General features: G+C 49.1%; 1 protein-coding gene across 1 annotated transcript; it reads left to right on the top strand.

Moving 5' to 3' along the window:
• Window positions 1-6,176, top strand: C2CD4C (C2 calcium dependent domain containing 4C). Its single transcript, XM_074204924.1, has 2 exons — window positions 1-80; window positions 1,907-6,176. Exon 2 carries the CDS (start codon window positions 1,989-1,991, stop codon window positions 3,309-3,311), a length of 1,323 nt encoding a protein of 440 aa, XP_074061025.1. The 5' UTR covers window positions 1-80; window positions 1,907-1,988; the 3' UTR covers window positions 3,312-6,176.
• Window positions 6,177-12,587: the final 6,411 nt, after the last annotated feature.

Here is a 12,587-nt window from a genome sequence, read left to right as displayed (position 1 = left end):
GAGCCGCTCTTCCCTCCCTCCGGCTTCTCCCTGCATCCTCGGCCCCTGCCGGGCTGGGACATCCCTCTCCCTCTGAGCAGGTAGGCAGGTAGCGGCTCCCCAGGGAGTCGGGGGGGCAGCATCCTCCTGCACCCCACCGCCCCCCAATCTTCCTCAGGCTCTATTCGGGAGGCCAGAAGCGGCTGCGATGGGACAACTGGCTCCCGTCTCCCGGGACCAGAGAGAGGGAGGGAGCTACAGGTGGAAACTTACCCTGTACGGTGTGGGGGGAGGGGGGAGAAGCTCGGGGCCTGGCTGCTCCCCGGCTCCTTGGCCGGCCCCTCCCAGCCCCCCTTCCCTTAGGGAGGTGCGATTCCAGATTTAGAAGAGTGCTTTGAGATCCCGGGAAGTGCGCGCGAGGGAGCAGGGCCGGCCGGCTCTGCGGGGATCTTTCCCGTCCCTCTGGCGCAGAGAGGGACCCCAAGGGCCCTGAAGCTCATCCCTAGGGATGCTTGTGCTTCCAGCTCTAAAGTCAGCGGCAACGGTGCCCTCCCCAGGATCTGGGTACCTAGGGATGTCAACATATAGTCCCCTCGGAGTGTTGGAGATGCTAGAGCAGAACAGTGCCTTGGGCTAAGAGGCCAATCCCAAATGGGCTTTGCCACCCATCCAACGGCCATCTGGGACATAGCGGGCCCTCGGGTCCCTTCCCCAGGGTTTTGAGCTTAGAGCATTAAAAGTGTGCTTTGAGATGCCCGTCTAGGCGAAGGGCAGAGCAGGGATGTTGTTCTCCTCCAGGGTCTCTCATGCCTTCCCCGGTTATAGGCCAAAAGAACTTTAGAGATGGGAACTTGATGCTTTTGAGATCCCAGAACCAACTGGGGTCCTATCCTCTGGTCACAAAGTAAGGGACCCCATAAGCCTCCTTTCCCATTGAGGTGAGCACAGTGACTGGAAATCTCTGGGGTGTGTGTGTGTGGGGGGGAGGTTTATCAGGGGAGGAACTTGGCATCTCTCTTCCTTGGAAGTATTCCTCTGGACTTGCCAAACCGGGGAGACAGACCTAGCAGCCATGACTTCTTTGTCTCTTTAGCTCTTCCTCCTCTCCATCAGTATCCTCCAAACCCTGGGATGCCTGAGGACGCCCAAAGCCCAGCGTTCCTCCTGCTCACAGTGGGCAGAGGGCTTTCCTAGCAATGAAGTCCAAAGATTTTATGAGGCATTTCCCTAATTGCTGGAAGGGGTGTATGTGTTTGTCTGAGAGTGTCTGCGTTTGTGTGGTTATGGGTGTATAGAGAGGAGAGAGTCTCTTCTTCCCCCAGGATCCTATCATACCAAGGCAGGGAATGAGGCTGGGGAAAGAAGGCAGGAGAAGAGAGATCTTCAAGTGGCCCGAAGGGGAAGAAAGGGGAAACCACCTGTTCCCAGACTTGATGGCTCCCAGACATCCCTTTCTGATTCCAAAGGGAATGATGGTATCATAGATTGAGAGCTAGAATCTGGTTGATCTCTATCTTATAGATGAGGTCGTTGAGGTTTAGAGCCATTAAGTGACTTGCCCAGAGGCCCGTGAAGCAAGTGACAAAGCAGGATTTGAACCCAGATCTGCCCGAGTCCAAGTTCAGCATACTACCACTATGGTTTTGTTTTAGTTTTTTTTTTGTTTGTTTGTTTTAATTTTATTTATTTAAGGCAATAGAGTTAAGTGACTTGCCCAAGGTCACACAGCTAGACAATTATTAAGTGTCTGAGGTCCTATTTGAACTCAGGTCCTCCCGACTCCAGGGCCAGTACTCTATTCACTGCCCTACCTAACTGCCCCTTATACTACCACTATGTTACCACACTAGGGACTCTTGGTCTGTTCCTCTTGCTGTTCCTGCATCCCATTCTGACTTCTCTGGCCTCTATTTGTTTGATCTTACAGCAATTTCTGGTGCAGCCCCCTCATTCTATCACTCCCCTCCACCCTCAGTCCCTCCTTTCTTCACCTCACCTCTGCCGTCCTCATGAAGAAAACCAACATGTGGCTATTGGATCGACTGAGAGGGTCTGGGGAGAATGGTGCCTCCCGGGGTGCAGATGGGGATCGGGCTTCTAAAGGGCCCCTCTACAGTAACGTGCTCACCCCAGATAAGATCCCTGACTTCTTCATTCCTCCAAAGCTCACCTCAGCACCAGGCGAAGTGGAGGGTGCAGCTACAGCTTCAGGTTCTGGCTCTGGCTCTGGCTCCGGCTCTGGCTCCCCACACTTAGGATCATCAACCTCTGAACAAAACTTGGCCTCTGGCAGCAGCGGAACCCGAAAGGCCCAACGAAGCCCCCGTTTGCCTGCCAAGTTGGCAGCTGAGAGTAAGAACCTGTTGAAGGCAGCCAGCCGACACGTAATCCAGATTGAGAGTGCTGAGGACTGGCAACCGGAGGAAGAGGAGGAGGCCGTGGCCACCAATGCCGATCCCCAAGCCCAGACTGCCATGTCCTTGCCCTATGTACCCAAGGCCCAGACATCCTATGGGTTTGCCACATTGATGGAGAGCCCCCACACCAGACGTAAGGAATCCCTCTTCCATAGTGAGCATACAGGCCTAGCCCAGGCTGGATCCCCTGGTGCCCTTCGGAGATCTGGGGCCAAGGCCAATGGTGAGGGCACTTCCCGGGCCGAGGCCCTGATGAGCCCTTACCGATACTTCAGCGGAGGAGAGAGTGACACAGGCTCATCAGCTGAGTCATCTCCCTTTGGGTCACCCCTGCTTTCACGCTCTGTGTCTCTGCTCAAGGTTTTTGCCCAGGATGGGCAGGCCAAGGTGAGCCAACTGAGGCACTCTGTGGGCCGCCACAGCTCCTTGTCCACGGATGACAGCTCTGCTGATGTCAGTCCCAGCGCCCGCCGCCGTGCCCGCCGTGTCACCCCAACAGGTCCAGAGACCAGTGGTGAGCCCACCTCAACCCCTCGGGGTGAGCACACAGTGCGCCTGGGCAAACGTGGGAGCCTTCGCCTAATGGCTGAGTATGATCCAGCCCATGCCCGCCTCCGGGTGAGGTTGCTGGCTGCTGAGGGCCTCTATGACCGTTTCTTCGACACTCGAAGCATCAACTGCTGTGTGGGCCTCTGTTTGACACCTGGAAAGCTACAGAAGCAGAGGAGCACCATTATCAAGAACACTTGGCACCCCATCTTCAATGAGGACTTCTTCTTTGATGGCCTGTGCCCCTCTAGTGCCCGCAAGCTGGCTCTCAAGCTCAAAGTAGTGAACAAAGGAGGCAGCCTAAAGAGGGATACCTTGCTGGGAGAGAAGGAGGTGCCCCTCACAACACTGCTGCCTTTCTTGTGAAGGCTCTCCCCAGCCCAGCCCCCACCATCTCAGAGGAGGAGGTGGGAAACCCCTCTCTGACCCATTCCTGCCCTAGGTGCTCCTCTTAGTTCCTTCCACCTTTCTGCCCCACCTGCCCCACCTGCTACCCAGGGAATGTGGGAAAACCGCGTGTCCAGGGTAAGGGATGCAGGGGGTCCCAGGAGGGACAAAAATGACCCTCACATGGAGCCCCGCACACAATGGGGCACCTGGCTGTGCTTCAGTCCCTCATCACTCTAAAAAATTAGTGTCATTTTCACTAATCTATGTTGGGGTGTGGAGGGGAGGGAGCTGAGAATATGCTGAAGGGTGAGGTGAGCCCTGGATTTGGAGGCAAGGATGGTCTAGCCTCAAGTCCCAACTTCACCTCTTGCTCACTAGTTCTCGAGCAAGTCTCTTCTCTATGACCCCAGTTCGCTCATCTGTAAGAGGAAAACATTGAACTAGATCATTCTCCAAGGTCTGCTCCAATAGGTCCAAATGGGTCTAAAGCCCATGTCCTAGATCCAGTCCAGGGGACTCTCCTCCCTCTAGCTCAAGGAGGCAATAGATGGCAGGAGGCAAGTAAGCAAAAACCAGACTAGGCTATTCCCCCCCAAAGAGGGAATAACCTCTCATTTTTCTGCCCTCCTTTATAATCCTAAGACTAGACCTTCCTTGTACTTTCTTTCTACTTTCCCTTTCTGCATAGTTCTAAACTGATGTGAAGATTTGCTGCAATTGGGGTAATCAAGTCAGGGAGGAAAGCATTTAGGGAACTTGCAGGGGATTGGGGGGCTAATGGAAGGTCCTGGAGCTGTGTGGGAAGAAGCACCCCCAATGGGAAGGGCGTGGAATTCTTTCTTGGGATGTCAAAGGCCTGGCTGTTACTTTCCACCCTGATTGACCCCAGCTCTGCTTTCCAAGGAACATGGAGCTAACTGCCTCAGATCAAGTGGACTTGCGTGTGAAGCCACCCATCTCCAGAAGCCCTTCGTGGCTCTACTCCCTAACCTAGGGGATTCAAGGAATGATTTCTGGGAATGATCAGAATCAGGTTGGGCTCTAGAGCTAGAGAAGTCTTAGAACTTAGTTGGGACCATCTAGTCCAACCCCTTGGTTCTACAGATGAAGAAACTGCAGCTCAAAAGAGAATGAATTGTTCTCTGAGAAACACAACAAAAGAAAGTCAGAATCAGGAGTAGAACACTGGGGTCTAGATGGGGGTGCTCTCCATGGCACACTAGTACTGAACTCAGCTTGGAGAAAGGCCTTGGGAGAAAAGATTGAAGGATTGTTTCCACCTCATCCCTGGGGGATGGAGACAATCATCATATTTGCCTATTTCCACTCCAACCCCCCCCCCAGTCTGTCCTCCCTCCTCTCTTTTGCCTGGGGAGTGCCTGGGGGTTGCTTTGTCAGTATTTAAACCCTCCATTCCCCAACCAGGGACCTATTGAGTCCCAGGCACTCCTGGCCAGCCTCCTGCCTTCCTATTATTTCCAACTCCATGGTATCCATGTCCTCTGTCCCTTGTTTCCCTGCATGATTTCTGGCTTCTGCCTGAGAAAGCACCACGGAGCCCCCCCCCACCATGCCTGGCCTCCAGGGCCCAAGCTTGGCTCCCCATCCTCTTGCACACAGCAGATGGCAGCCGTAGGCCTTGCTGTGCACAGCTATTTATACTTGGAGAGTGATTGACGTCTACCCATGTTTTATTCTGCGTGTGTAAATATGTTTTGGACACAGTCCGGGTGGGTACTATGATTTTTAATTTTTTTTGGTAGTTCTGTGGCCTTTAAGAAGTCTTGGCTAGTCCCTGGGGGCAGACAGAGGGAATCCCCAACTCAGCCAAGGCCTGGAAGCAGTGCGGGATAGTTGCCAGGATCACTCAGGTCCCTTTTGGGATGGGGGCCTGGCACTCCTTCCCAGCTCCTAATTCTCTTGGCACCCCTTTGGGTGACTAGTCAGCAATCCCCAGAGCTCTCTACTAGGGCATGAGCACAAGGTGTCCCTTTCACCAAACTCCACAGGCAGGGCAGTGGGGACCAGCAAACAGTTGTTCCTTGCTTGATGGGCAAGCCTGACCAACCCCTCCTACAGATGGCCTTTGCCTCCACTTCCTAGTTGGGGAGGAACTCAGGGCAGCCAATACCCCCCACATACATACATATTCACTCACTGGGGGTGAAGGTTCCTGGCTCCCAGAATCTTAAAACGTCAGAGCCAGAAGAGATCTGACCATTGACTCTATCTAAGCCCTACAATTTCAGTGATAGGGAAACTGAGGCTGAGGGGGGAAGTGATTTGCCTAAAATACATGTGGTAATTCTGGCAGCAGATAACTAGAGACCATGCCTCCTAGATCTATGTGCAGGGTTCATTATTTCTCCCCTGTTGTATGACTGGGATTAGTAACTGATCCTAATCCTCCCAGTGGTGGCTGGAAGAAGCCCACAGAGGATGTGGGGAGTGCTAGAGTCGGGAAGGAAAAAAATCTGCTAAAAGGGGCTAAACTTAGGGTCTATAGGTCATCCATTCCTGAACTCCACTTCCCACACAGAGCAACCAGTATATAGGGAGCACTTGAAGGGTGCCTTGCCTGACCCCGTTGGTGCTTGGAAATCAACACCTCATTCCAGTAGGGACTCTGGGTCTCTAGGTACCTTTCATCTCCTCTGCTTCCTAATGAGTCTGTCTTTTACCCACACCTGCCAAATGGGCAAAAAAAAAAAAATCATCTTCTCTTTCTCTCTTGCAGTTCTGTTTTGATGTTTCAACTTTCCTGATAACTTTTAAAGTGATCTCTACCCGCCCACCTATGAATGTGTGTGTACGTGTGTTTATAAACTTGTTTTTAGTGCAATAAAGGTATTTCCAAAACAACTGCGTTTCTGTGGCTGTTTCCCTGAGCCAGGAGACAAGGATGTAATCAACCTGTGCTCCTACTCCCTTTCCCCACTAGCCCCCTTTCTCACATTGTTCAGCTCAAGCTTTTGAAGAGAAAAATCAAAGCAGACTGTCAGAGGTGGAAGGGTCCTTAACCAACCAACCCTTCCATTTGTTATCCAAGGAGAATGAGGGGCTCCTGCCTCCCTGTCCAGGGTCCTGACCACTAGCTTATAGGAATGGTTGATTACTCCTTTTCTTGGATGGCTGGCATGGAAGGTTTGATCTCTGGTGTCAGGTTGGAGGATCTTCCCTGTGCTTCACCAGAAGTTGGTCAAGCTTCTCCCCATACAGTCAAATTTTCTAAGCTGTCAGGTCATCCCTCTATACCCACTGGGATGTACTGTAGAAGGAAAGGGGTTAACAGACTGGGTGAGGCCTGCATCACTCCCTCTACTCTGCTTACTGAAGGGATACACATTCAAAACAAAAATAGTCCCTGTTCTCAAGCAGCTTATAGTCTAATCTGCAGCGAAATATGAATACAGCAATATATCTAAAGAAAATGAGTGCATACAAAGCAAAGTTTGGGGAGGGAGGGTGCTAGTCGTCTTGGAGTGGGAATGGGCGGACAGGATGGGACATTTGAATTGAATCTTGTAGGAAGGCACAGATTTCAATAAACTGAGGTGAGGAGGGATTGCATCCCAGGTTCCAAGGACACAGCTCAAAGGAAATATTGGCTGGCTCCCTGGGAGAGGCTCCTGGCCCTCCATATCTTTCCCCCACCCCCAATCTTCCCTGAGTCACAGGGAAGTAATTTGCAGTCTCAAAAGATTCTGGGGAAAATCAGGAGAACTCTAGCTACCCCACCTTCACTCCACAACCTTTCCCTTTCTGCAATTTTGGCACCCTCTTCTCTAAGCCCCTCCCCATCCTCAGGGAAGTTTGGAGGCTGATTGTACCAGTGATAGGGTGAATCAGAGCCCAAGGTCCCACCATATTCTGGAAAGATTCATGATGAGATTTTTGGCTTCTGCCTGCTGTCCTTCCCAGCTTTCATCACTAAAGCACTGGGCTCCCTCCCCGATCCAGACAGGGCAAATGTCAGTGGCTGAAGTATTTCAAAAATCAGAAAAGATGACCTCCTTCACAGAGGGGCAGATGGGAAAACCCCTTGAGACCAGTGATGTAGGAAATACAGAGCACAGAGGGTCAATACCACAATAATCATGGAGTTGAACCCCATCCCTTCATGGAAACAGACCCAGAAAGGACCCAGACACCTCACAGTCAGTAGTCAACCCAAGCCTTCTGGCTGCCAGAACTGGCATTCTTTCCATTCATTCCTGCTGCCTCTGGTTCTGTAATAGCTCTGAGGGCTCCCTATGATAGCTCTTGATCCCTTCCTCCTCCACCCTCTTCCCAGACTTTGACCCTAAGGGAGACAAGCTCTAAAGACAGGGACATCTGAGGACAGAAGTGGCATCTCTCAAGGAACTAGAGTTCAGAAGCTTTGTTTCCCTCGTGAGATTGAAAGTTCCCTGAGGGTAAGTCTACCCTTTAGATGAGGGAGTCCCTGTGGACAGGGGATGTCTTTCTTCAGCATTAGGTGTGGATTTCTCCCAGGTCTGAAATTCTGGCTTTTTTTGTCAGGGAGGGAAGACCAACAGCCCCTTCTTCTTCCTTTTCGCAGGACAAATAATGTACACAAGAGCCACAAATCACAGTCTCCTTGTCAGGTGCTAGGATGTGTTGCTAGGCAACAGGGCAACTTCTAGCCTCTTCCCTTGACCAGCCATGATTACATTTTCTGGTGTGTCTGTGTGTTTGACCAGGTGTATGTCAACTCTGCCACTGTTAATATACTCTCAGATGAAGCCAGACTTGGAGGTCTTGGGAAAGGTGGGGGGAATAGGGCAGAAGATGAGGTCCAAGAATTTAAAATGGCTGTCAACTGACTTTTCCATCTATCATTTTGAGATCCTCAGAGGTTTGAATCTGAAGAAAGATTCCTTTGTCTTTGAGAATATCCAGGGAGTCACAATCTTGAAGTGGAGACAAGTTTCTTTCAATGGGAGCACTCATTATGGGTTTGAGAGGGAGGGAGGGGTATTTTCCATTGTGGAAATAAAAGAGTTTTGTAAAGATACATGTGTACCCATGGAAGGGTTGGTTGATATATAATGGTGATATCTAAAGGTTAGTACTGGGAGTGGCTTTTGAACACAGAATGTCAAAACTTAGAAGGACCTTAGAACAGGGAATGTCAGAGCTGAGAGGACCTTGGAGAACTTTAGAATTCAGAAGAACAGGGAGACCTTGGAACATAAAACTTCAAAGTTCAGGAGAAGCCCATGGGGCTTCTGCCCCATGCCCAAATGCTTTTCCTCATCCTCTAGGGCACAAGAGGTGAGGCAGCCTTAGGCACAGGGATTGCATAGTGCTGTTTTGCCTTCCTTGTTACTCCACTGTTTCCCATCTGGGTTTACCTCCAAGGAAATATGTATGCAGAGGATCTTGTGTCTCCTTCCCTGAAGCTCCGATGAGGTATATGCCCTTCCTTATATCTGGGTTCATTCTCTTTTTTATGCTTTTTTTTTTGCAAGGCAAAGGGATTAAGTGACTTGTCTAAGGTCACACAGTTAGGTAATTATTAAATGTCTGAGGTTGGATTTGAACTCAGGTTCCTCCTGACTCCAGGGCCAGTGCTCTCTTCACTGTGCCATCTAGCTGCTCCCCCCCTTGTTTTTGAAGTGAACCAATGACAGCTGATGTCTTGACTTTTTGCCATGAATTGGACTTAAATGAGGAAGTCTCTGCCTCTGTTCCAATCATCAAAGTGCAATGGAAGAACAAAAGTCAAATCTGGAGATGATTTGAGATGCAATGGATGATGCAATGGATTTTGATGTGTAACCAAGCTCTAAAACATTTCACAGCACCTGCTTCATGGCCATTGGAACAAACTGTTCTCCTCCACTCATTCCTCTGGGGGAAGTCTTCACATGCTTGGGAACAGATAGCTAACTCACCCCTAGCTCATCAATAGGCCTGTGGGTTACCCTCCATCATCTGAGACAGTTTATTGAGATATGACTGCTGAGTTTGCTATAACTTCTTCGAGCCACAGATGAGTAGCAAGTGAATGTGGACACCAAAGGTGGATGAGGAGACCTGAAAAGGGTTCAACAAAGCCCTCACACCAAAGGTGTTTGGTCCTACCTGAATCCCATGTAGTGGAAGAAGTTCAAGCCTAGGATGGGTGAGATGGATGACCAAACAAGGTTGTAGAAGCTATTATTACACTGAAAGCAAGATCAAATTAGATCTGGAAGAGGTCTTAAAGGCATTTAGTTGAACTCCTCTTCCCCTTATTTTATAATTAGGAAAACTAAGGCCCAGAGAAGTGAAATGACTCAGTAATGATATGACAAAGCCAGGAGCCAAACCTAAGTTCTCTGTAGGATTTTATCCACCAAACCATACTGTCTTTTTTCATGAAGACATGTCTGTCTCTGAGGTTTAGAGATTCTATGAGGAAGGCAGAACCAGACAAAGGGGGGCTAGAAAGAGTGCCGAGCTATAGTTTATAAAGGGTCTGAACCTCCATTCTGCCACTAATTCTTTTTGTGACTTGGAGCATGTTCTTCTGTACTAGTGGCCTCAATTTCACCATTTGTAACATGAAGGGGTTGGCTTCCTACAGCATCATCAAGGTTCAAATCTAGCTGACTGGCGCTCCAAGGATTATGGAATTCTGTGCAGTCCTGGCCTGGGTAGTGGTCTGGGAGTCTGAGATGGAGCTGGGGCTGGGAGTGGGCTATAGGCCTGAAAGTTGTTCTCTGACTCCAGTTTCCGGGTTCAGAGGAGTGATTCCATCTGGAGACCTGGGCCTGGTGCCAAGGCAGGAAGGCTAGAATCTAAAGAGTCAATAATCCCCTCTCCTAAATTGAAGTCCATTACTCAAACATCTGGTGTCCAGTGGGATGAGATCCTGGGCCGCTGGGTTAAAAACTGGCCTGCTCATGGCCCAGCTGGGCTGCATCCCCAAGTCCCAGATTTGAGTTCAGTCTGGCCCATCCTCTGGAGAAGCAGACAAAGGACTCCAGTGCTGCTCCGGGCCTGGTGGTCCAGGGAGGCTTTCTTTGCTTCCTAGCCTCCATTTCCTGGGTACAGAGTCCTCCCCACCCCATACCCCATCCCCTCTCCCAGCAGAGCTCAAAGGCTGCTGTTGCCATGGGGATGCATTAGCCCCACGAGGCCAAGCTGAGCTCTTCTCCCGGCCCTGATTAGATCCCGTTCTCTAGATCACTCCTACAACAATTTCGAATCATCTCCCAAACCATCAGCTGTAAAGTGGCTGCCATGACAGCAGCCCCTGGGGGTGGGTCGGTACTTAGCTCCGGATGGGTACAGAGGTCTAGATCAGCAGAAGGCAATCTTTTTTCCCTTCCCCCCAGATCTGGCCTCCCAACCAACCTTTTCCCCTCACCCCCACCCCCATCTGCTTCTTCAACCTGATTTGGTATCAGTCCTAACCTTAGCTAGCCTTAGCTAGTCTATTCAGAGAAACAGACCTCATCCCCAGACAGGGACCATGATCTCAGACATAGAATTTCTGAATCATAGACTAGATCTTGAGACATAGAACTTAGAATATTAGGGCTAGGAGGAACAAATATTAGCTAGAAGACTCCTTGGGACACAGAAGACAGATGGTCAAGCCTGGAAGGGGCCTTTCTAGAGTATAGAACCTTTTTTTAAGAGACTGGAAGACAGAATACCAGAGCTAAAAGGAACTTTTGAAAATAAAACTCAGAATGTTCAAACCAAAAGGACCTGAGGACACTTAGGAAAATATCAGAGTTAGATCAGCCCTTATAAAATAAAATGTCAGAACTAAGAAGAGTCTTAGAATATACAACGTCATAGTTGTCGGGAATAATGGGGAAAGAACCTTAGATCACAGAATATCAGAGCTGGGAGAACCCTTAGAATAGGATGTTCTGAGCCAGGAGGAAGCTTAGGTCCACATCTTTAATTATGCAGAAGCATATGCAGAAGCATATGCATAATCATGCATATATATACACACTTATACAGACACATATACATATGTTTATATGTGTATATATTTTTATATATAGTGTGTGTATAAATGTTTATATGTATATATCTATATAGATAGGTAGATAGATGATAGATAAATGATAGATAAATAGATGGATAGATAGGAAGACAGATGATAGATAGATACATAGATACATGGATGGATGGATGGATGGATAGATAGATGATAGATAAGATAAATAGATGATAGATGATAGATAAATAGATGGATAGACAGGTAGACAGATGATAGATACATACATAGATACATGGATGGATGGATGGATGAATAGATAGATGATAGATAAGTTTTTGGAAATGTATCCATGGCATGCTGGAGCAGGTTCCCCTTGGGTTCCACTTGGGTTCCACTTTTCCTCACTCTGTCCCCTATAGCATGCTACTTAGACCCCATCCCATGGAATCTAAAGGGCATCAGCCATTTTCCTCCCCACTACTAAATCACCCCAAACTTTCCTTCCAATAGCCTCTTCCCCTTCCCCCTCCTTTTCAGACATCGAACTCCCATCGCTACCCTTGCCAAAGGAAACCCAGATGCTTTTCCCCACTTTGACCCACTATCTAAATAGTGGACTGCTTCTGAGGGCAGACACCCCAGTGTTTCCTGGCCTTTCCTGGAGCTGAATCTCCTTATATCTGAACTCTCTTCCACAGTTTGAATGTTAAGTTCCTTAAGAGCAAGAGTTGCCTCCTATATAAATGCTCTGTTTTTAATAAACAGTAAGTACTCCATCAAAGCTTTTTTTGTTCATTCATCAGTGATCTGCACCTGGGCACTTCCTGGGCACTGATCCCTCATCTCCAGCTTCCAGTTTGGCATGTCATCCCAAATGTTCCATTCGTGTCTCAAATTGAACATTTGTCTAAAACAGAATCTATTATTTCTTCCCCTGAATCTCCTAAATTCTCTATTTGTTTAAGACCCCCCCACACACACACACATTCTTCCAGTCACCCAGGGTTACACTGTAGGAGATATTCTCCTCCCCTCCCTCTTCTCTTAACTCTCATATCCATTTAGCTCCTCAACATCCCTCCTCATCTATCCCCTTATCTCAGCTCTTTCACAACCACTTTAGTGGAGGTCCTCACTTCCATCTGGACAGTTGCAAAAACAGTCATCTCAAAAGGCCTCTCCTTGCAATCCAGTCTCCATAGAAAAGGCACTGGACCTTGTTGTTCATTCTTCATTGTCAGAGAACCAATGACATCAGGAGGGTTATGTCTTGACTTGCAAATGATTGAATTTAAGTA

Source organism: Macrotis lagotis, chromosome X (genome assembly GCF_037893015.1).
Source record: "Macrotis lagotis isolate mMagLag1 chromosome X, bilby.v1.9.chrom.fasta, whole genome shotgun sequence".
NCBI lineage: Eukaryota > Metazoa > Chordata > Mammalia > Peramelemorphia > Peramelidae > Macrotis > Macrotis lagotis.
Note: the sequence above shows the minus strand (reverse complement) of the source record. Positions and strands in the feature narration are given on the sequence as shown.